This window comes from Lepisosteus platostomus, chromosome 12, assembly GCF_059453375.1.
Source record: "Lepisosteus platostomus isolate fLepPlt1 chromosome 12, fLepPlt1.hap1, whole genome shotgun sequence".
Lineage (NCBI taxonomy): Eukaryota > Metazoa > Chordata > Actinopteri > Semionotiformes > Lepisosteidae > Lepisosteus > Lepisosteus platostomus.
The window spans coordinates 32,167,346-32,192,538 of record NC_142622.1 but is presented as its reverse complement, the minus strand read 5'-3'; the positions used below and the strand labels follow the sequence as shown (position 1 = coordinate 32,192,538).

The 25,193-nt window shown below is 36.4% G+C and overlaps 1 protein-coding gene across 8 annotated transcripts in view; it reads left to right on the top strand.

Moving 5' to 3' along the window:
- znf385d (zinc finger protein 385D) overlaps positions 1-25,193 on the top strand; it is a 288,683-nt gene that overhangs the window by 254,078 nt on the left and 9,412 nt on the right. For all 8 annotated transcript variants that reach the window (XM_088601649.1, XM_088601651.1, XM_088601648.1 and 5 more), the window contains one exon: positions 13,426-13,588. In XM_088601649.1, coding sequence (XP_088457775.1) covers positions 13,426-13,588 — 163 coding nt within the window. The remainder of the gene's footprint in view (positions 1-13,425; positions 13,589-25,193) is intronic.

Below are 25,193 nucleotides of genomic sequence, written 5' to 3'. Positions count from 1 at the left end.
CAACCAAGCTGAATCAGACTTGGCTGTCAGTAATTAGCAGCCGCTCCTGATGTCATCTCCTCTCCTAAAAACTATAAACACCATATGTGATCCCCTTCTCTCCCTCAGATACATCTTTTGTATCCCATATTTTTCCCATCTCCACCTTGGCAGCTATCCCTTGGTCACTTCTCACTCTGCATGGGAGTCCTACCCTCTTCGTCCTCTGGCCTGGAGGTTACCCCTTAGCCAAGCGGGTTAAGCCAAATTTTCACTAAACACTCCATAATCCTTTCAGGGCACTTTATTCTTGGGTGTTGTTATTCCTAGTGAAATGGAGAAATCAGGTGAGGTAGTGAACAATATACAGATGATTAACTTCAAGTGCAACAGCTAATTACATTTTAACATTTTATTAATAACCATTTGTCTCAAGTTTTGATTTTGTACAATAATAAATTGGTCATTGCCAATACATGATGCAAAGTATTACCTAGTTAATAACCTAGTTATCACCTACTAGTTATTACCTGTAATGAGGTAGTCATTAACACCGTCATTAACACATTAAACTCATTAACTCATTACCTAGTTAATGAGTGCCTGAAAATAGTACATGATTTTCAATTCCATTACAGTTCTTGATATGAAGAACCTCTCACGCCTGAAGTCTCTTTAACAGCTGAATAAATGAGGGCTGTGTACAGTGTGGCAATTTGCCCGGTCACACGACAAATTTACAGTTGAGTCCCCAGTAAATCCAACCCGGACAAATCCTTAAAAACATTTGTTGTAAATTGCTGACCTTTTTACCTGGAATGTTGGAATTGCTGGAAGTGTATTTTAGGGTGTCTTCTTGTTTTGTTGGCAGTCAAGAGCTGGTAAACCTGAGAGTGCACATCAAGAGTACCAATAACAGCAACATATAGTTTACATAATATGTTGATGTTCCAAAATTAATATTGTTTATGACCTTTATGACCTTCATTATGCTCTTCGTTAATGTCTAAGCCGGAACATATCATTATATCTCATTTTGTATTTCTTTTTTAAAAAATATAAAAATCGTTTGCCCAGCCTAACAGTATTGTTGTTATTGTTTTTATCCTGTAAAGCGCTTTGAGGAGCCACCTTTAAAGGCGCCATATACAATAAAGTTCATTATTATTACTATTGTTAATTTGCTGGACAGAGAGGTGAGCATTATTACGCAGAAGACAAAGATAGCAATTTACGTTGCATTGTGCATTGTGCTGCAGTAATACAGTTTTAAATAATTAAAAGTCTAAACAGTATCAGCTTTATTTATGGGTTTTAAATAAAGGCGATTTAAATGCGATTTAAAACAATATAAATGTTTATATTGTAACGCATAGGTGACTATTCATTATTATTAAAATGACTTAAATTCAATCATGTTGTGATATTTAGAAATATAAATTTGTTTGGTGCGAGTGAAGTTTTATTTAATCTCTGACCCAGGGAAACGTTTTATTTTTTCAAAGAAATGTTTGTTAAAAAAAAAAGTCATGGCTCCGGCTGGATTCCGGCTTGTGTTGCGGTAATATAATTATATCGTTATTAATTTCTTTAGATATGCGATTCCATATTATATTCCCTTTTAATCAAATTCTAAAAGTATGCTTGTTGACTCCGGTATCTCGTTAGTTAAAGACTTCGATGCTTAAAATGTTTAGGGATAAATGGAATACTGGTGTGTATTTTTTCTTTCAAGTACCGAGACCAGCCATATACTGTATGTTTATGTTCCAAAATTAATATTGTTTATGGCCTTCAGACGCGTTACAGTATGTTCCTATTCTTTTTATGCTCAGCTACTAAGATTCCCTTCAGTGGTAAAATTCCATATAAATATTCAATACTAAAACGGGCACAGTAAAGACATTTAAATCTTTCTACGACCGACCAATGCACCACGAGTGCCCCTGTCGGTCAACCAATCATGTACCGCGGTATTTTGCATCGTGACGTCGTAGCCAATTACCTCCGGTAAGTGTCTGTGCCGCGCACTTTGAATGGCTGCATCTGTAAGTTGCTTACAGGCTTCAAATTAAAAAAAAGTCTAATTTCCTCTTCAAGACTGGTCACACAGACTTTGGTCTCTCCGTGGGACTTTTCCCAAATACAATCCGAAAATCAAACACTACGTTTCATGGTCCACAAATGCAGTTCTGATTGGTCAATTCTTCTCTTTCTTGTTGAAAGCTCATAAAGAATATCTTTCTTCTGGCCTCCAGACTCCAGCCTCAGCCTCAACTTCCTGCTTTTTAAATTGCTTTTTAAATATTCACCTGACCAATTATGTGACTGATCAGGTCACTTAGGGCAACAATAGCTCATTCCCCAAAGGCTTCTAGGGAAGACAACGAGGCCATTTTGTCTAGATTTGTCTAGCTCTGGGCTCACAAAGTATTTATCACTCTCATAGTCAGGTTTTCACATTTGTAGAACAAAAAAATAATATTAACACAAAAAAACAGAAAGATAATAAAAAGAAAAGATCTAATTATTTTTTTTAAGATACAAGAAGGTTCATGCTATCACAGTAAGTCCAGAGGAAAAATGCAGCTACAAAATATGTATGAAAACACAATCTTTTGACTGTAGAAATAGAAAACAGTGGGTAAGGGGGTTCCACAAGTGCGTTGTGTGTTTGAGCCTGGGTAATGTCACTAGTCCACTAAGAATGGGATTCCCCAAGCAATGGTACACAATTTGCTGAGTGCTACTGCGGGTAGGGTGGAATTAGTAAGTTCTGTTGACTCTCAGTCATCTGTACGAACTTTAGGGTACTTACAGGCATGCGGTGTTGTTAATGAGAGACACACTTCTCCTCTAATCAGTGCCAAACCTCTGCGTTAAGCTGTGGTGCACAGATTGGAGGATGCTCATTTTCCCCAAAATGACGTCAATATATCTTCATGAATTCTTCCGTTATTCCCGCCCAACTTGTAAAATGCAGGTTGAACAGTTAGAACTTACAGAAAAAAAAATAATTGTGAATGCAAAAAATGTCATTTTGGGGTATGTGAGAATTTCACATTCACACAGTGTTCCATCCCCCAGATACATTGCTTGTCCAATTTCCTAAATATACAGTAACCTGAGATCTACCCAGAATAGGATTTGAATCTCTAAGCAAAGCAAAAACACAGAAGGTGGAGCAGTTTGAGATGGAAACTTCATCAGGGAAAGAATAAACTCTCCCTGCTCATTAAGATTCTATATACACTGTAAGGTTCAGTCATTGACAGGTAGAAATGACCAATTGTATGCTGACGTGCCATTCTCACACAAATTTCTCATGGCTTGTATACAGTACATGTTTATATGGAGACGTGGCTAGATGAGATTGTGAATAATGGTAATCTAACAATTTTATTTAAAGTCTAAGGAGTTTTCATTACAATTTGTCCCTGGTGTGTACATCAAGGGTGTATCCTGCCTTGCTCCCATTGCTTGCTGAGATGGGCTTTGGCTCCCCCATGACCCTGTATTGGATGGAGCAGTTAATAAATGAATGTATGGAGTTTCATTATACTTGCTGGACACAGACAAAGCAACATCATGCTAAAGGGGTCTATATAGTGGTAAATAACCTTTGTGCCAAAATATAATGATCCGTGAAAGGGTGCATACACCTGACATTGAATTGCTAAGCATCACTCTGCATCCTTTCTTTCTTCCTTGAGATTTTCCCCACCTTTTTATAATGATTGTTCACATGAAACCTAAAGCTAACGCAGAAAAAGATTTTGAAAACATTTTTAGGATATCCATAAGATGGTTGATCCTCAGGCATCCTCAGGTGCTTCTAAATTAATTTTTGGAGACTTTAATAGTTGCACTATAACCATAGACTTTGCATATATTATCAGTAGGTGACCTGTCCCACATGGATGAACAGAATTATCGATCAATACTATGGGATCATTCCAAATGCCTACTCAAGACATTCACTGATTTACTCTGGTTACAATATACAGTAGTACTTCTCAGGCCAATCTATAAGCCACTGTTCAAAAGAATCAAACTGGGGACAAGAACAATAAAAGTCTGGATCAAAGAAAGTACTGAACATCTACAGGGTATTTTCTACTACACACAATGCGATGTGTTTAAGGAAACATCGGAGGATCTTCATTAACTTGTTTATGCAGTGTCTGATTACATTAATTTCTGTGTAGATTCAATTATACCTATCAAAAGCTTTAAAGTTCTTCCCAATTGCTAACCCTGGTTAACCAAGATTCTCAAACAATTATTCCTTAAAAAAAAGCTTTTGTCAAGGGCAGAAAGAGCTCCAGAGGATAGAGCAGAAACAAGTGAAAAAGAAAAGGAAAGCTAAGGATTAGTACAGGGAAAAATATAGCATACTGTGGATATGGCTAATACCAGGTTAGCATGGTAGGGAACTGAATTCAAGGTCAATATCTCTCAAAATGTACTACTACTTCTTCAACCTTATATATTTTTAGTCTGCTTTTTCAAACGTCCATAAATTTATAAATCATCCAATCTCTGTAGAAAATAAAAATCTGTTGTTATTCGGATCTTAAAAATGCCATGCCATGCATGAGAATACTGAAATTATGCATTGCAAAGAACACAAAAAAAAATTGACCCCCTGCAGTTTACATACAGAGAGACCATTATTAAACATGTAATAGGTTTATTCCATGCTGAAAAAAAGAAGAGAGAAAACACAACGTTTCGGCTGTGGAGCCTTCTTCAGGTGTGAGAGAGACAAGGCAGTAGGCAAAGGTAATGTAGCAGGAGAACAAAGGCTGGGAAGGAGGAGGAGTGAGAGGTGGGAGCAGGGGACAGAAAGAGAGGCCAATCAAGAGGTGTATCTCTTCTTTTTTTCAGCATGGAATAAACCTATTACTTGTTCCTTTGCAGCCTACGCATGCTGACGCAGCTACCCACCTGAATTATTAAACATGGTCTATCAGCATTTGTTCTAGAGCAAAGACATTTATAAGAATCTATTTGGTGATTTTTCATCTACTTTCACTACAATACAACCTTGCTACCACAGAAACTGTGAAATAATTTCAGATTAAAAGTAACTTGATTAGATGGGTTCTAGATTTCTCAAAAAGTCAAAGTGGAGAAATGGCTTTATACTCCACTTCTACTAGATCACCATAGGGCTATGTCTTGTCCCTCTTACTATACATTTCGTATACTAATGATCGCAAGGCACACAAATATTTCTTTAAATTATGTTGGCTATTAGGAATCCATAGAATAAAAAGCAGTCTGCTCACGGATTCAAAATACACACAGATTCAAAATACCAGGGATAGATTTATTAATACTTAAAAGGTGTACATAAGAACAAAGTAAATATATTAATGTCCGCTTGGATACAAATGATCTTTATGTGATGGTTATCAGGATATAACAGATATCTGGATTAAGAGAGATATAGTGAACATAAAGATTATGCATTTAGTATACCATCAGTTATACTAACTCATTATTTAGGCTCATTAAACAATGATGAAAGTTCAACTGTATTGCTCTGGTGATCAAGCAAATGCACGGGTAGTATCTAGCTAGTCCTGAGGTCCTGCTGCAGGCTAGATCTTGGGCAGAATTCAGTCTTATGTATGGCTCCCCCATTAACTCAATGCTTCGAACAAAACGTTTAAGTCCCAAGTCTTAGACAAACAGTTGTGGCAGTCAAGTGGTTTTGCTGTCAGACAGCCAAGTAGGTTCAGAGGAGAGAGGGGAAGTTAGAAGAATGATGCACCATTTTAAAAAAGGAAAAATACAGTTGGTGATAGGTTAAGAAATCTTCACATCTTACAGGTTTGTTTGAATTTAAGACCATCATCCAGAATGGCCTACTGCTCTCTGCCACACATCCAGGTACCAGGGATGGACATTCACTATGGGGAATGTTCATACTGGGTCACTGTCTTGACATTGAGATGTTACTCATCAAAAATACTCATCTGCCCTATATTCCAACACACTATTTCATGGCTGGGACCACAGAGAGGGGCCTCACTGAAAAACCACAACAACATTTAATTCTGTGCCTTATTAATGAGCCTTGCTGCTACAGTTCATTTTGAAGATGTTGGAGGCAGTGTAACTATGTAGCAAATGGCCCTCTGTATGTAATGTGCATTTTAAATAATTTCAGTGTGTAACTTTGTCATGCACAGAATAGCCATTATGGTTTATCAAAACTAATGAATCTACATAAATCCACAATTTAACAAAATGAATGCTATTTGCAGGTTTGATTAAAATCAAATGCTGAATTTGTATATACATTTTTAGTTAACACTAGGAAGGCTTACTGGTAACAGCAAAGTGTCCAATTTATAAACATAATTGATTTTTTGTGCCCTTGTAATAAGTACTATACATTTTTAATTAACACCCTAAAGCAAATCACATTCTTTGTTAAATCCCAGTTAACTAGATGGTAATGAGATTGCATTAGCATCCATGTTTGTCAATGTCATTTTAGAATTCAGGTCCAATTAAATCAATTCTTCCAGGTAATTTTTTAATGAATGAAACAAGTGCTGAAATGTGATATGTAAAATTGGTCTCGTAATCAATAGCTTTTGTATCAAATGCAGTTTATACAATTCTCATGATTATGGCCCTAGGCCCATTCTTGGCTCTGTTCACTATGCTCAGAGGAAGATGCTGTTGTTAAATACAGTGTTACTGTTGGCACTATAAGATCTGAAATTGTTTCAAAGCTTCATTAATTTCAAAATGTTTCATTTTTTAAAGTGATTAAAATGTTTTGTTTAAAATTTCAATTCAAGAAACTGTATTTTGTTAAGCTAATTTAATTAATTGCAAATGAGTGCTGCATTCGGTCTTGGTTGTATGATTATTGTTTTGTGCTGAAAGGAACTACATTTAAAGCTAAATTTAAAGGGCTACTGAGCACTATATCATAAAACGTAATATACTGCCTATAACTTCTCTATTTCCTTGTTAGTCCTAATGGTCTGTGTTGTTTGTTCATTTTAATGTGTTTAAGAGATACAGTTTTAATGGTAAAGAAATCAGAAGGCAGGAGAGGACACCTTCAACTTCTTGATGCACTGCCTTTCTCTGGAGTAATACCAGACTCATGAAGTTGTGTACAGCATTCTGACTTTACACAGTTACTGTACCACCACCCCCTGTCTTCTCCCCTAATAAAGTACAGTATTTAAGAACTATTTCCTGAGGGTGGCACCACTCAAAGACAAAGACCCTATGATCAATTAGTTGAATATACCTCTCCATATTTCTGACAGCTTTAGGTTTCATAATTATTAATTTAGTTCTAGGAAAAGTAAAAGAAAAAAAATGGCACACAACATTAACGATATAAATGCAAATGCGTTGTTTCTCTTATTTAAAAATTTATGGGAGTGTGCACAAACATAAAGCACAAGTTGAAACGGAATACTAAAATAAAGGAATTATTTTTTTCTTGTGAAATTCTGATTTAAAGCCATGGAAAGAAATGTTGAGGTTGTGTTGTAGTGAATACACTTAAAATATTCACAAATAATACAAAATTAAGTAGAAAACCCATAGCTTATCTGTGTGCTGCATGACCCTTGTTTATATTGCTCGCAGTCAGATTCCACTTATTTTGTGTTTCTTCAGAAAGGCAAAGAATATTTATTGTTCCTTAAAGCAAGGCTTCTTATTTCACTGAATATCCTTCTTTTTGCTGCAGGCACTGTCAAACTGTCAGAAAAGAATCCTTTTTGAAGGTAAACAATGAAACTTGAAAGTATGTGTATTTTGAAAAAAGAAAAATGATTTTCTTATTCAAACATTAAAAATAGATGAAAAAATACTCAAGTACTGTATTCAGGAGTAGTAAGTTCTAGACAAATTTATGTTGTAAATTCTTTCCAGTTTAATATATTATATGGACTTAGTAATTGTTTATCTCTCAGTAGTAATTTTAATGTGTTATTTATGGCTGGGGAATATCTGTAATTGTGCCTTGGTAATTAAAAAACTAATGTGTAAGTTAATTTTATTTAGAATTTAGTTAGTATGTTTTAGGTCTATTAACAGGTGTAAGAAAATGAATGTATTTAAATCATTTCTATCTGAAAATGAAGCACTAACACAAAGCAAAAACAGTATCAGTAATATTAACCTTAAAATCAACATGGAACCATGGTCAGTTTCTTGTGTTTCTTACAGTATATACTGTTAATTCACATGTAAATTGCATCAAATGATTAGTTGCTCTTCTAAGAGTTATGGGAATCAGGCTGTGTGTTCCACTCATAGTATCACCATTGCACATCTTGTATGAACATTTTCTGTGTTCATAATTAATTGAAAATGTATGACCAGAATTTTCTGTATAAATCATAGTCAAAATCTCTGTATAAATTCTGCCAGTATCACACAATTTGTGTTCCAAGTATCATGCAGAATATTTTATTTAAAAAATCCAGGCTTTGCCAACAAGTAAACAAGGTAGCAATGTTAATGTGTTGTTAACATTATTTCCCATTAAATACAGTCATTTTGAAGTTGGGTGTGCTGCTGTTTCAGACTGCACTCAACCCACTGAACTGTCAAGCGCACCAGAGTCTTGCCTGCCATCAGTGATTCGTCTTCCTGAGCCACCTCTGATCACTGATACTCACTCTTCCCCATGGGTGTGAGCACATAGTGTCAATCTACACTGGGCCTGGGCACTCATTCATTTAGTCATGGCAAACTGATTAGCAGGCCAGAGTGCTTGCATTCAGTTTTCTCAGCCTTCCATTCCATCCTCTATCACTTCTGTATTGCTGACTAAAGCTGATATCAATGCAGATAGCCTCGAGCTACTTCTGCCAGGCCTGTGTAGTATATTCTAAAGCCCAACATTAAACTGATCTAGGTTTTAATGACAATACTTGCACTTGTTCTGGCTTGTATACTGTCACCTGCCTACTGTACGTGGTTCTTTTTCACTCTATGCTAAGGTGCACTTTCTTCAACCCACCTGCTTCCTTATCCTCAGCTTCTTCTGTTTTGCCTACTTTCATTTCCATGTGACTCTCTTGTCACTCTTCCTCTTTACCAAGGTCTGCTTTCTTATCTTTGCAAGAGTTTAACAATAACTTTAATTCCTTTGGCTGTAAAAACCTTCACTGTCGCTTCCTGCAGCAATTGCGGAGAAGCTCATGCTTGTGCCACACACCTCCACTAGAGGTGATATACAGTAGACTATCCTCTATTTCAAACATACAGCTCCTTCATAGATTAAACAATTAAATGTCCTCATCACACCTCTAAATACTGTATATCCCTCCTCTCGTCCTTAGTTTTTAGCAATAACCTCCATTTGGGACTCTACAGTATGTATTATTTCGAAGTACTAATATTACTCAGCTACTTTCAGGTAGGTTAGCTATCCAAAACATGTCAACATTCTGTCAAACTGTATGCAGATTCTCCTTAATGGGTATCTTTCTTATCTCCAGTTTTTATATGCTGCTTTACCATGCTAACCAAGCTGAACTAAATTGTATTATTGAGATCCTCTCCACTTTCCTTAGCTCCTTCCAAAACATAAGATTCAGTTTTTAGCCATTTGAATTTTGCTATGCAGTCATCTCTTTGTCTTGTCTTCCGTCACATCTCAGCATCCCTGTTTACTTGTTGGAACTAAAGTCGTGGCTACTTAAGGATTTGGAATTGGGTCATTTCTATTGTAGAGATTGCCTTCTGTCTCCCCGGGATCTCTAGCTTTTTAAATGCTACTCTGCTTTCAGGCTTTTGGTGTTTTCCACAGCAGGAAAATGGGTTGCATCCTGTTAACCATTTGAAATTTCCAGCTTTCTCCTTTATATCCCTCTGTCATGCTTTAAGAGCTGTATCTCATAATTTTACAATAGTGTAATTTGATGTTTCCCTTGGAGTCAATAATCCACCCTCATTCACTGATACAAAATATCCAAGTTCTACATAACTGTAATAAATTCTCCACATCATGAGGTCAGTGAGACTCCTCACTTAGATATTTTTACTTAATCAGTTTACATCTTGCCAATCATAACCCTAAGTGCTCAAACCAGATTGCTGATACACTCTCTAGGTTTCAATTAATAAATAATTAAAATGAGCATTAACCCTATATGTACAGTAGAGCTGACACATCACTGATTTTTCACTTTTCAGAAGCTATATTCCTGTAAATCATCCCCTGAACCCCTTCATCACTCTCACTCAGAACACCAGAGCATTGCACCATTTGTATCAAGGGATTCACTGGATTTTCAGTATTCCCTTTTCCTTGTCTGACTTCCTTACATTAGGAAACAATAATTCATTTTAAGAATCAAAGGATTCCAAAAGCATGATCTCCTCTACCACCCAAACGCCATGCTTTTACTGTTGAAATCTTTGCTGTATTTTATTGTACTGAGATGGTTCTACTGTCCTTGTGGACTTATCCCTCAAACCATTATTTCTTCTGGCCTCCATCACATTTGTCTGAAACACCTAATGCTAGCTGTACCTTAAAACCTCAACTCGATTCTTGTTTATCAGTCCTTTCATTTGCTCTAGCTTTTTGGGTACTCCTTCAGGATATCTGTGGCATCTTTTGCAGCTACTAGTCTTGATTATTAAAAATAATACTAATTTTTGGATAATAAATTAGTATTAGTATATTCTGCAGCCCACCATTAAACTGATCTACAGTAGGTTTTCATGACAATACTTGCACCTGTTCTGGCTTGTATACTGTCACCTGCATACTGTACATAGTTCTCTTTCACTCTATGCTACAGTGCACTTTTTTCAATCCACCTAGTCACCACTCATCACCACTATCAAAGCCCTGGATTGGTGTTCCTCCGAACTATAGGATATCTAAATCAATCAGCCTTAAGTTTGGGCACCTCAAGCTCTGCCATTAAAGAACTCTACATCTGGGGTAACAGCAAATAAACTTTCATTACTTTATCTCTATGTTGCATTAATTATTTTGATTCTCTATGTTGCAAAATTAATTTGATTGTTTTTATTTGTTTATCTATTTAAAATAATGTCTTTATTCAGTAAGACCTGGTGGTGAACATGAACATTGTTGGCAGAGAGAGAACCATTCTTTGACTTTAAATCCAGTCATCATATTTCTAAGTAGCAAATAAAGAAGTCCTGAAGCTGAGCAGTTATGACACTAGTAAATAAAAAATAAAGGTGACAAGCTTGTATATCATTTTGTTCATAACAATTGGATTAATTTATCTCTTTTCAGATGTCAAAATGAAAACGTTCTGATAGCCTTTTGTACCTTTAGGAAATTCTTAGAAATTATATTTCATTTTTGCCTTTGATTTTTTTAAATAGAAATATTGGCTGAACTCTGCATTAGTGCACTAATTTGTCTGGTGCTTTGATAAAATTGGATTTTCATTTAACTTTTACCATATATGGTATACATGAATTTTAATTATTCTAGTCACAAAAAAAATTTGAAAGAACCTGTGTATTGACTTTTATATAAGGACAGTAAAGTGAATTTACCTTTTTACTGGATTACTGGAACACCAGAGGCCTCATTCATTGAATAAAGTGTACCATTGGTCTTTGTTTTATTCTAGTTCCTAATCACACAACTGAAAGCACTGTGCTAGTCTCAATTGTTCCTTCTTCTTAATAAAAGGAATACGTTCTTGTTACCCAAGTGTTCTAAACAATGTTAGTTTTTTATCCCTATTTATATGTGGTTATAAAGTTAATGGGATGTATCACCATAAAAGCTGTGGAGTTTTTTTGTACACAAATACAACACAAAAAAGCAAAAAAGCCTGGTAAACATTAAGAGGTACTGTACAGTGAAGTTAAAACTGTATGTGCAAAGTAAAGCAAGTGATGCAAATACAATATGCATTTTTATACAACAAGAACACTGCAAATGCACTCTACCAGTCTATCATAGTAAACTCTCATAATAGTATTTTATCCTCTTACTGTTTTAAAATGATAATTGCAGCCCTCCAAAAGAAAAATGCATCACTATAACATTGGGAACATTATTGTTGAAAAGTAATGGTTTGCCTAGTATTATTTGCAAAAATATGCACCTGCTATAAAAGATCATGTTCTTTTACAAGACTGTTGAACTTCTTCCAGTAGTATTAAAATGTTTGACAACATAGACGCCTCCTGTGTCCCTAATGATATTACTTTCCATATTAACAAACTCATTTTGCATGTATTCAGCACATAAAAGTGGCTAACACTTTACAGTAAGTGGCTATTCATGATTAATTTATGAGGAACTGGGAAAGCCCATGAATAAACTGTCTCAAAATACATTACATATTAACTGCATAGGGAATTAGATATTATGCCATATGTATTTGCATTAAAAATACAGATACTTATTGTAAAGTGTTACCAAAAACTGGATACATGGTTTGAAGTTTTAACCTTGAAGATCTTTATTACTCTTGTAAATGAGCCATGCTGTTAAACAGGTCAATCATTGCAGTAATTACATCTTTTATGTATTATTAATGCATTATGATATGCATTCCAAGATCTTTTAATCTTTTTCAGCTCCTTAACAATACAGTGTGCATCCAAAAGTATTTTACTGTGGATGTTTGATGTGCAGTATGTTTTAGCATGTCTTTAAATATAGATCAGTGTCTGGATTGATGCTTGGATCAATCATGAATATACTTAACAATCTGTCTGTTACTGTGACGTTTCATATTTATGGATTGCAGATATGCATGTGAAAGTTGTGTTTGTTCTAATGAACCACTTCCCTTGCCAGTGTTCTTTCAATAAGAGTTCCATGCACACCCCATCAGACCAAACTGAATGGTGCTGAAGTATATTCATTTCAACATGGATTAATATAACAAACAGATTAACAGTGAATTAAGAAAAGAGGAATGTTAGGGCATTTATTCACAAAGTGAAATTTATATATGAACAGATATATTTTATTAATTTAAGAATTTTAAAACTTAGAGATATACATTTGTATTCAATAATTTGATGATTACTTTGAGGTCAATAATGAATAATTTAACCTGCAATATTGTCAATGCAGGTTATTCTGCTTGACAAATATAAAATGAGGCACTAAAATCAAAATAAAAAAAATATTAACCTGTAATGGCAAAACGTAATATCCTTAATAACCTACAAGTTTAAGATACAGATGTTCTTCTCTGTAGAATACAGTTATGCATCTTTATGCAGCGGATTTCCAAGAATCTTCATTAGTTCTTCCAGTCCTAATAATAGTTCAAGTGTACTTAAGCATCATTTTAAAATCTTAATGTTTGGTCATGAAGAAATGGTACCACTTATTGAAAGGGGATCTGTATTTGCAACAATACAGAAAGTGTGCTGGTTTTGAAATGAGCCTGATTGCATGGTTCATTTTGTTCTCCTTTGTAGAGCCAGGCATCGGCCCACTACAAAGGCACTAAACATGCCAAGAAGCTCAAAGCACTGGAAGCCCCGAAAAGCAAGCAGAAAGCTGCTGCTGCCAAGGACAGCGCAAAGACTGCCTTCACCACCATCACCACCAATACCATCAATACCAGCACTGACAAAACAGGTTAAGCGAAAAAATCTTTATTTAACTCATATTTGTCATTTCTGCGGGCCTGCAATTGTGTTTTTGGTATCCCACCTTTTTCTTATTGTCCATTTGGTCAGTACTATTAAGTTCTATATGATGTATACTAAGTAAATTACTTTGACGTATTTTTCTGCAAGTATTTTTCCAAACACAAGCTGCACTTTCAGACATACTTGCCTAAAATTGCTATGAATTCTAGTTCAGTTGTGATATAATTAAGATGGACAGTGGCTTCTATCTACTATACTGATCTGTCTAGCTCTCTGTCTGGAATCTCCTCAGTTTGATAAATTACCATTTGATGTACCTCACTTGTGTGTGGGCAACGATTAATTATTTCTAATCAGTTTTCTGTCACATCACCATGAAAATATTTAAAATTATTAATTTAAAAAATACTAAAGGGAAACTACAGAAGAATAACAGGTATTTTTTTTGTTGTTTTCAGCAATGATAACAGACCATACTAGATAATTTAATTATCTTAAAAAAATATGGGTAACTTTTATTATTGATTAGTATACATCTGCTTCTAGTATCTAGTATTAGTATACTATATACTACTGTATAGTATATATACTATATATACTGTAATATTAGTATACTAATATACTATATAGTATTAGTATACTAATACAGTATATTGATTAGTATACATCTAGTTCTAGTCCACTTTGTTTTGTTTCATTACATTTTTATTGACGGGGTCTCAAGATACAGTAGATAAGGTAAAATACAGATCCAACCATTAAGAATGCATTCCGGATAATACAGCAAATAGCTGTGCACACACTGCACCCCCACCCCACCACACTGAGCTTTTTTGGAAATATTCTCTTGTGGGACTGCACTACTTGCCAGGTGGTGCATTGAATGCTTAACATGGGATGTGGAAGCACTTGGGCTGTTGCCAGAAAATGCCTGGTTTCAAATCCTGGTCAATGTTGAGCCCCTTGGGACAATCTTTTTCCAATTATAGAATTTAAGTTTAAATTTAAGGACTTTTACTATTTTTATTCTATATGTTACAGTATGTTAAATATTAAATTAATTAAAAAAGAAAGTAGGATTATTTTACAAAAAACAAAATTACACAGTTGGATTATTATTATACAGTAGCTCATTGTGAACACAATGTTCTTCTTTCAGGTTTACATCTGCATTAAAATAATCTGTATTTTGTCTTAATGCAAATTTCAGCAATAAGTAATCAGTAACCCTGATATCTGATACTCTCCTTTGTACTGCTGTAATCGTAAGTGATCATGAATGTAAAGTAAATATGTAACATACTGTGATATATAAAATATTTTTTTAATCTTCAAAGTTGCATAACAAAGAAAATAAAAATTGTTGCAAACTGCTCCAAAGCCTTCTTGAAACAAGAACCAGAGGGTGCAAATTCCCACTCACCCTCCCCACTGTGAAGAAAGAAAGCACTGAACACTCCAAGGGACAATTTGTCAAAAGTATAACTTGCGTGTTGGCTGGGATTAAAAGCAGAACATTTGCAACGTTTCAGTGGCCTTTTTGATACCACTTAGTTATTCCAGATTATAATTCTAAATGTATATATAATTTTGTGTTAAATCTTGGTTTTACTTCTGCCAGTATTTATTGGAACATTTGTACAGTTGTAAATCCACCACTCCATCCATTTTCTAACCACTTTATCCATGACAGGCAAGCAAGAGAAAACATGCAAACTCCATACATATAGAACTCCAGAAATTTAACATAGTTCCTGAACTAAAGTTGCATTAGTAATTACTGGAAATGTGTAGTGAAGACAGAGTGTGAAAATAAAAGCCCACACCCCCTTCCCCCTACTGCGAGGGGACACAGTCGAGGCACGGAACACATCCTCCAGTCCTACATCAGAAAGCTGAAATAGGTGCTACGCCCCACAAGTGCAATATTGTAGTTCTCGCATATTTCTAACAACTATTTCTAACAACTTTGATGATTGAAACTACTAATGTAATGCAATATATAACTGATATAATTTGGAACAAGTTAAAGTTTATTCCATGCTGAAATGAAAAGAGAATGTTTCGATTGTGGAGCCTTCTTCAGGTGTAAGGGAAAGAGGAAAACTGGCAGCTGATAGAGCATGGGAGGAGAAAAGGCGGGAGTGGAGTGGAGGTGGGAGCAGAAAGGAAAGAAATATCAACACTCAGGTGATGTGAAGTCTAGAGACATGAAGAGCGGTGTGATAACCAACCTTGTTTCGCTTCTGAGATCTATTAGACTACAATCTGCTATATCCCAGAACTTCTTTTTTTCTTTCCTGCTCAGGAGAAACTCTTTATTCCCTTTAAACAGAAAGGATTGGAGCCGCTTATGCTGCAGATGGCTAGCTGTGGTAGCATGTTAGATTTTATCCAGATTGATTATAGTATTTGTAAAATAAAGCTTACAGATGTTTGAATGTATCATATTAGCATGCTTTCAGATCCCCACGGTATTGTCCTTTAGATATGTCTTTGCAAATCATCTCGATTGTTTGATGCTGTACATGATTGTTTTGATGTTTAAGAAGTAGTTTTGCCTCCAATAAAGCTCACTTGGCTTGTTCCACTCTCACTTGAATTTATGGGTCAACGCTCTGTTGCTTGTCAAAGTGTTTTCAGATATGGATTTCTAATGAATATTTATAAAAGTCAGCCTTAAGTGAAGTAAATTGCAGAAGTATGTAAATGTAGTATTATCTGCTACTCTGAAGTGCATTTAACTACATATTAATTCTTCCCTGTGATGTTAATGAAAAAAATTAGGTCACTTGGTAATAATATGAAAGCTGGTGTACACAGATAGCAGCATTAGACTAAGAAACTGGGAAAACGATGCTACAGTATGAATTGAACTCGAAAAGTATGCTATAAAAGTCTCAAGGAAATCATAGAATAGGTTTGTCAGAAGCAGGGAACAAGGGAAACTACAGGTATTAGTAAGAAGTGCTAGAAGAATATTTAATTTAAAAGATTTTTAACTGTAGTAAAAAAAATACATTTTCATTAGGAATACTTTCAATTAACCTTTAATTTTATTATTTATAAATATGTCAGAGATGCCACAGATAGACATAAAGGGAATGGTTCTTAACAGCTAAAAATCTACAGTAGATACAGTACATGGGTTCAGTACAGAGAGAAAGTACATGTACAGTACAGTGAAGTAAATTATTTAATTGACAACCAAATACTTTACTTTCTATTTTATTTAATTGGAAAGCCTTTTACTATATAAGAGTTCCACAGTAGACAGGTAAGATCTTACTATAATGGAGTTATCTAATAGAAGTTCAGGAGAAGTTTAAATTCTAATGTTGTACTTCTGCACCCCTACTTATTATGTACGTATTATGTATCAATACTCCCTGGCTGTACATACCTCTGCATCCTTTCTAGAACCACTCTCTCCAACACAACTTCATTGTTGAAGCATCCTCTCTGTTTCATTCCTCATAAGAGAGAAGGGATGTGACAGTTCTGACCAGCATTGTCTTAAGTATGTTATCCCTTTATATTTTAAGAAATTAAAATTCTTCTGAACATTAGTCGTGTTATGGGTTGCCTAATTTTGTACTTGCTGTGATCCTCTTAAATTTGATCTCCTTAAATTAAATTGAACATCCCTAGAAATCATGTAGTTGTCAAGAAGGTATCATTGATTTAATAAAATCCATCCATTCATTTTCTAACTGCTTCATCCAATTCAGGCTTGTGGGAAAGGTGGAGCCAACAATCTCGGCAAGCAAAGGAGAAAAGGCAGGGTACACCCCCAACAGGGTCACAAAACACACACAAACACAGACAAGCGTACACTCACACCAGGGTCAATTGTCTCAGAAGCCAGTTAACCTACAGTACCAGTATGATTTTGGATTGTAGGAGGAAACTGGAGTACCTGGAGTCACCCCATGCAAACATGGAGCGAACATACGAAACTCCATGCAGGTAGCACCCCAGGTCTGGAATTGAACTCAGGGCCTCAAGACCTTAGTGCTAAAATGCAGTAATGCTAACCACTGAGCTACCATCCCACCCTCTAAAAAAATAATTATACACTAATTTAAATGGAAGTACAGTACTGTACATGGTTGAGTTTTGCATAAGTTAATACTAACTATATTTAAAGGTTAATAATTCTGTAATTTGCCAAGAAATATTAACTGTTTGGATTATAGAAATGTTATGTACACTTCTTTACCAAGAAGGGAAAAAAACTAAGTTTGATAACTGTCTTCCACTTTTACTACAGAACATTAAAGGATAAAGTTTGGATTTTGTGGTTAACCAAAAGACTGAGGAAGGTATTGTTATATCTGACAGCTGCATAATCTGTCTGGTTCAGAAGTGAAGAAAATAACCAACAATTCTAGGAACTGCTGTAATTCCAAAAGGCTTTGTAGCAACCACTCTTGCCAGTCTGTGGTCTGCTGGGTAAAATTGTAACTAGATGCTAAGCAAGAACATAGGTTTTGTAATAACCTTGCAACATCCTCATTATATACAGTATTGTTCTTAAATGATGGTAAATCAAATAGGATATTATGCACAACCCATATAGTCAGAATATTATTTTTGAGTTTTTTAAACCATAAATGTAAATGTCTGTTTTATTTAATATTATGTGCAATCATAATAATAAATAGTGGTAGCAGTAGCAATTTCTTAGACCTCTGTAGCCTAGAGGGATCCATTACTTTTTAGCTAAAGTAACAAATAATCTGGCCTAATAATTTTAATGAAAGTACTTAATTCTGAAACATTGAGAAGAGTAATCAGATCTCATGGGTATCCTTTGATTATTTGGACGACTAACGAATGCAGAGGAATTTCAGAAATGCAAATGGATTTTCACTGTAAAAGGTAATTAAGAAAACTCAAATTGGTCCTTTCCTTGGGGAACAGTATAATGTGATAGGAATAGAAAGACAAGGATTGCTTCTCACAGGCTGGAATGTGTAATATCAGGGTCTCTTTTCTTCAGATCTGTCAGCTGGAGTGATGTAAAAGTCAGCTTTCATTGAATGGCACCACTCTAGACTGATTACACTAATTAAAAGGAGTAATGAGAATGGATTGAGTTCTCTATACAATGAATACCAGAAGTTCAGGTCACAGCAGCTGCGCTTTAAAGATTGGAATAGAGAAAGAAAAAATAATTTTGGCGACCATTCAGAGGGTCATTGAATGAATAGTTTAAAAAGGTAATTGTTCTGTTAATTAGTTTTAAGAAAATGCATATGCACATTTTAAAGACTTAAGCTTGGGAATACATATGCCTCAAATCGAAGCTGTGACTGAATGTTGACAGCAGCACATCAACCACAGCATTTTTTGTATTTTTTAAATGCCCTCTGATTTGGAAGAATGAAAGCATAATGGTGCACTGGGTTCCCTTTTTGAATGCCATATACTGTATGCCGCACGCTGTCAGTTGACATTCAGGACAGTGAAGAAGTTCACAAACAGTGTCTGAATGTCCATTAAATTGAAGAAAATGCTCAGCCTTACTGTCTTCTTGGCAGTGTTGCAAGCTGTTTATTATCCTCTTACTGCATCAGTTATCATTAGAACTGTCAAGGTACACAGCTCTTGAAAAAAACTGAAGTAAAGCTTTTTGGATGGAACAAAACAGTATTTAGGATTACTAATGTCACTTATTTATGCATCTACTCTGTTTCACAGGAAATATTTTAGACATTTTTTTATGACATTCTGTAATGTTATGTCGAGTTTGAGTACTGTATATTATTAGAACATCCATAAATGTAATATTTTGGCTTAAAGAATTATGTGATTCTGAGTGTCTTGGCAGTCACTCTTTCTCAATGAAATACACTTTCTCTGTAAAAGATTACATTTGCGTCCTCAAAGAGCTCCCTTTTGACCACTGAAACCTATACTTAATGGGTAGTGAAAATAGAAAGACATAATTCATTATTGATCCAAGGTCCTTCTTGGAGATGAGAAGTGTCTGTATTCCCTTTTGGATCTTGCTATAAGAATAATAACTGAAAATGCAAAGCACTGATCGTGATTTGACTTCAATATGGAAAAGCCGTAGAATTCACTGGACATTCTGTACACAGAATCCTGTATATGTATTTTTATTGTTTTTTGTTGATTTCATTCAATTAGTGTCAGAGGGCGTTCCTTCTCTGTCCTGTCTCTTGTTTCCGGTGCTTTGCTGTCCTTCCGGTGTTTCTCTCTCCCTGGGACTATATATTTCTGGGTCTTTCATTTGCCTCTCGCTCAGCATTGACATTCGAATGTCCTGAAACCCGCCTTGCACCAGGTTGCCCCACGTACGCTACCTGAGGGCATAGGTTTCTATACGGCATTTCCTGAACAGCTGAGCCCAGGCTAACCCCAGTCTCGCTGCTACGCATAGGGTCTTTTACGCTCTCCTGCCATTCCACGGTTCGTCCTTCCCGACATCCATGACAATTACTGTACATCACAAAATGCAAAAAATCCAGACATGAAGCAAATGGAAATTTTTAAGACTGAATATTTTAATGCAGAACTGGTTATATTAATTATTCAGGGTTAGATATATTGTTTTATCTATTGAAATGTGAAAATATTCAACGTACAGTGATCTGTAGCATTTAGGTAAATAGACCCTACTGGGATTTTGTATTAATTTTTATAGTCTTAAAATTTGCCCTGCTGTGATTTTTAACCATTTCATATTTAAACCAGTCCTCAAAGAGGAAGAAGATTTGTCAGAGAGAGTTCCTTCGGGACCCTATACAGACAACACAATCCAGGGATTAGTGAAGAAAACACAGGGAAAAAGTCATGCAGGATATGGGAATGAAACATGGGGGGTGGGGCGTGTCCATGGAGTGCTGGTGGTCGAGGGAGGTGAGGCCGAGGCAAACAATCCGGGGATGAGTCAAAAGGGAAATCCGAAAACAGGGCAAAAGTCCAAGGCCAGGCAATCTATCCGGGACAGACGATTTAAAACCAGAACCAGGTCGGGACTGGCAGGGGAAGCGGGAATGGGAGCAAGAACAGAAGCTAAAACCATAACAGAGCCAGGCGCATCCAGGTCCCGGGCTCGCATGATGCAGAAACCAACGCAGAGCCCGGTTTAACGTCAGCATCTGGCTTTTTAGGGGGAACTGAAAAGGGTCTGGAACAAGGAACAGGTGCGGGGAATTAGGCAAACAAGGAAGGGCTGTAGTGCCCTTAAGAGGAGGGGTTTGCGATCGTGACAGATTAAAGGAAAGGTAAATGAAGCTGCAATGTCATTACATTAGATTTTTCAGTTCAGTTTTCAGTCTACTTAATTTCTGGTCCAGTGAGTTTTTGTAGTTTTGGTAAGAAGCTGAATTATTTACTATTCTGACAAAGCCTAAACATATTTTGAATGATTTGTTAAAACCCATAGATAATAGAGGTCACTTAGTTTAAACATGATAATAACAATTATTAAACTGAATTGTTTGCACAAGCATCTGTGATCTCTATTTCTATCCATTAACCAGCCAATCTGTAAGAATACTTATTACATTAAATGCCTACAGCCTGCAATTTGAGAATTAATCTTTTATGAGATTTGTTTTGCAATGGTAGAGCTGTAAAAACGTATGACACTCCATGTAATAACGTAAATGACCTTAGCAAACAACACATGTACAGTATAGGAACAATTTAACACAGTTTTGTAGAAGTTACCTCGTATCCATTTTCATGGTAACTTGATATAATCAATACTTATTTTTTAAGAACTGTGAACTTTATGAAATAAATTATATGACAATTTATTTACAATTATTTTGAATTTATTTGTAAATGTAAGCATTATGGAAGTGAGAGATATAATTATACTTCTTTATAGCCTTATGTAACTTTTAAAATTGCTCTGTAGAGCATTTGTTCTGAAATGTTCTGCATTATAAAATTATGCATCAAATATTTATCATGAATATATGATTACATTGTAGCATGAGGTTACTTCTATAAAGCGAACACACTGGTTTGCAGAGAACAAACTTAATGTTCTTAACTGTTTACATGGGGGTCTAAGCACAAACAGACTGAGAAATGAAGTGCAGGTTGAACTCTTTATAGGCTTTGTGATATCTGATGTGAACACTTCCGTGCTCCTGGTGGGGTAGCCTGATTCACTGAGGAAAAGAGCTGATCCCTTCATCGGGGATTCCCAGCCCTAGGGTCAGCCAGTCTAGACCCACTGTGTCTATCTTGCAGAAAATTATGCAGAAACAGCAACTGTTACAGTGTTTAACCATATTCTTTATATGTATTATGTAAAATAATTTATAACTAACCACATTAAGAGCTTATTTGTTAATACTTTATTGTTTGTGGATACAGTAAATATAACTTGAGTGGTACAGTATGTCAGGATGTTATTCCAGATTTACAGCTTGTGTTGCCAGCCTCTTCTTTCTCCTTTGTTTAGCTTTTGCCGTGTCAATCTTTATTTTATTTGTCATGTTTCTGAGATAGTGGAGAGATGGAAAAATTCACTCTTCTTCCACTCCGTTCTAAACTAAGAAAAATGTGAAAGGCATTGATTGTCTTGAACTGGCTAAACTGACCATGCTGCTGGGAAAGACAGCGGTGAACCCCTGGATTGCTGCAATAGTCGAGGTCTTATACTCTCAGATATCAGCTACGCAGCAATTGATTTCAAAACAGGAAAAGGCGAACAGGTTCATGGCTAAATAATAATAATAATAATAATAATAATAATAATTGCTTACACTTATATAGCGCTTTTCTGGACACTCCAGTGCTTTACAGGTAATGGGGACTCCCATCCATCACCACCAATCTGCAGCATCCACCTGGATGATGCGACAGCAGCCATAGTGCGCCAGAACGCTCACCACACACCAGCTATCAGTGGGGAGTAGAGCAGAGTAGTGAAGACAATTCATAGATGGGGAATATAAGGAAGACATGATTGGTAAGGGCCAATGGGAAATTTGGCCAGGATACCAGGGTTACACCCCTACTCTTTGACCCTGGGATTTTTAATGACCACAGAGAGTCAAGACCTCAGTTTTACATCTCATCCGAAGGACGGCGCCTCTTTACAGTATAGTGTCCCCATCACTATAATGGGGTATTAGGACCCACATGGACCACAGGGTGAAAACTCTCTGCTGGCCCCACTAACACCTCTTGCAGCAGCAACCTTAGTTTTTCCCAGGAGGTCTGCCATCCAGGTACTGACCAGACTCACACCTGCTGAACTTCAATGGGTTGCCAGCTGTGAGTTTCAGGGTGATATGACTGCTGGGTTAACATATTAATAATGGGAAAAACAGAGGAAATGAATGTGATGATCCTGCTGGCCTTTTGGATACCCTATATAGCAGCCCCTGTGTGATTTCCAAATCTGGTACTTCAGTGTGAAAAGAGCACAGGGAGAGCAGGGAGATTACCAGAAGCTGTAAGAAACCCTAGTGTTCATTTTTAAATTTCTTCATTTACCTAATACCAGGATTTTGAAAGAACAGCAGGCAGCTCAGCACCATTTGCTCTAGTGAGGTATCTGCCCTTAACTTTTATCTAGATTACAATCCAACAACATCCTGTCAGAGACACACTTCTGCAGAAATAAGGAAGTCAAAGACAGAAGGAATCCAATCTATTATATGCTGTGCCTAACTGATCAAAACTGAAGTAACAGCCAGTCTTTAGCTCCAAGAGCAATTAGAAATCTTAGTGTGGAAGGTATATGTCACATACTGGAGTCCCTCAAACAAATAATTAATTAATAAGCTTCTCTTGATCGTGTGGAATACAATTAAAAGATTTATTAAAGGTCATCATCCTGTTTTTGCTTCACAAAGTACTCTTCAGAAGAGTTCTTTCATTATAGTCCTTCCATTGAAAAAGGCAAAGATGCTTTGTCTGAGCCATCACCCCAACTCTTTTATTCGCTTTGTTGCCAAGCAGTATGGTAAGGTGCTATCATACCGACTGGAGGTCAATATTAACAAAGTAGTACACCAGGATCACACAGTTTTTTTATTAGAGGGTACTTTGTGTCTGATAAGGTTCTTAATCTCCTCCACATTGTGCATGTACAGGCATTGCCTCCCCTGTACTGTTCTTTTAATGGATGCAGAGAAGGGTTTTGACTGTCTTGAATGGGAATTTGTTTGGTTAGTTCTAGAACTTGAACTTGAACTTGAACTTTATTGCCATTTGTAACCGGTACTGGTACAATGGAATTCTTACTTACAGAAAGTCTCTCGATTGTAAAACAAGTGTAAAAAACAAGACAAAGTGCAAACAGTGCATCAAGACAATGTACAAACAAACAATAGACAATGTGCAAGTAAACATGTAGACAGTTTGAATGTAAACAATACAGACGTGTAAACAATGACTGGAGATGTGCAATAGATAAGAAATCATAAAGAAGTAGATGATGATGGTGTAGGTGTGGTCCGAGGGGGATGGCTAAATGTGTTCGCCAGTCTCACTGCTTGTGGATAGAAGCTATTGAAGAATGTAGTGGAAATTGTCCGTATGCTCTTATATCTCTTGCCTGAGGGCAGTGGGCTGAAGAGCTCATGCCCGGGGTGGTGACTGTCCTCTGTGATGGCCAGAATTCTACCATGGCAGCGGTCCTCATAGAGCTGTTTAATCTCGGTGAGACGGCAGCCGATGATCTTCTGGGCCATATTGACCATTCTCTGCAGTGCCTTTCTTTCTCGCAAAGAGGTGTTGCCATACCACACGGTGATCCCGTTGGTGAGGACGCTCTCGATGGTGCAGCGGTAGAAGTTCACCAACACATGTATTGGCATCCCCCATCGCTTGAGGCACCTCAAGAAATAAAGGCGCTGCTGAGCCTTCTTCATGATAGAGTCAGTGTTCACAGTCCAGGTTAGATCTTTAGAGATGTGAATTCCCAAAAACCTAAAGCTGGTGACTGTTTCCACTTCCGTTCCATCAATACTGAGTGGGCTGTGAGTGTATGGCCTGTGTCTCCGAAAGTCCACTATTAGCTCTTTCGTTTTCTTTATGTTCAAGTCCAGGTTATTGCTATGACACCACCTAAGCAGCTGTACAATTTCATCCATGTAAGTGGACTCGTCATCTTCACTGATCAGTCCTATTATAGTGGTGTTATCGGCAAACTTAATGATGCAGTTGTTGCTGTGTCTTGTTGTGCAGTCGTGAGTAAATAGGGAGTACAACCTTGGACTCAGACAGCAGCCTTGTGGGGTTCCAGTGCTCAGGGTGAGTGGTGTTGATGTTTTATTGCCTATTCGCACCACCTGTGGTCTCCAGATCACCAGATTCAGATGTCTAGGGGCATGTATCAGGTTACATCTCTATCATTTACATAGCCTTTGGAACCACTTAAGATACAGTATCAATTAGTCTGCAAGTAGGGCCTGTGTTACTGCCGACTGTGCTTAACAGTGCATATCACTATATTCTGATGATACAATATATTACTGTACTGTATGTAAACAGTCTCTGCTTCATCTATAAATTATTTTGATTAGCTTTGTTTCTCAATCAGGGTATAAAAAACATTTGACATTCCAAAGAAGACATACCTTTCT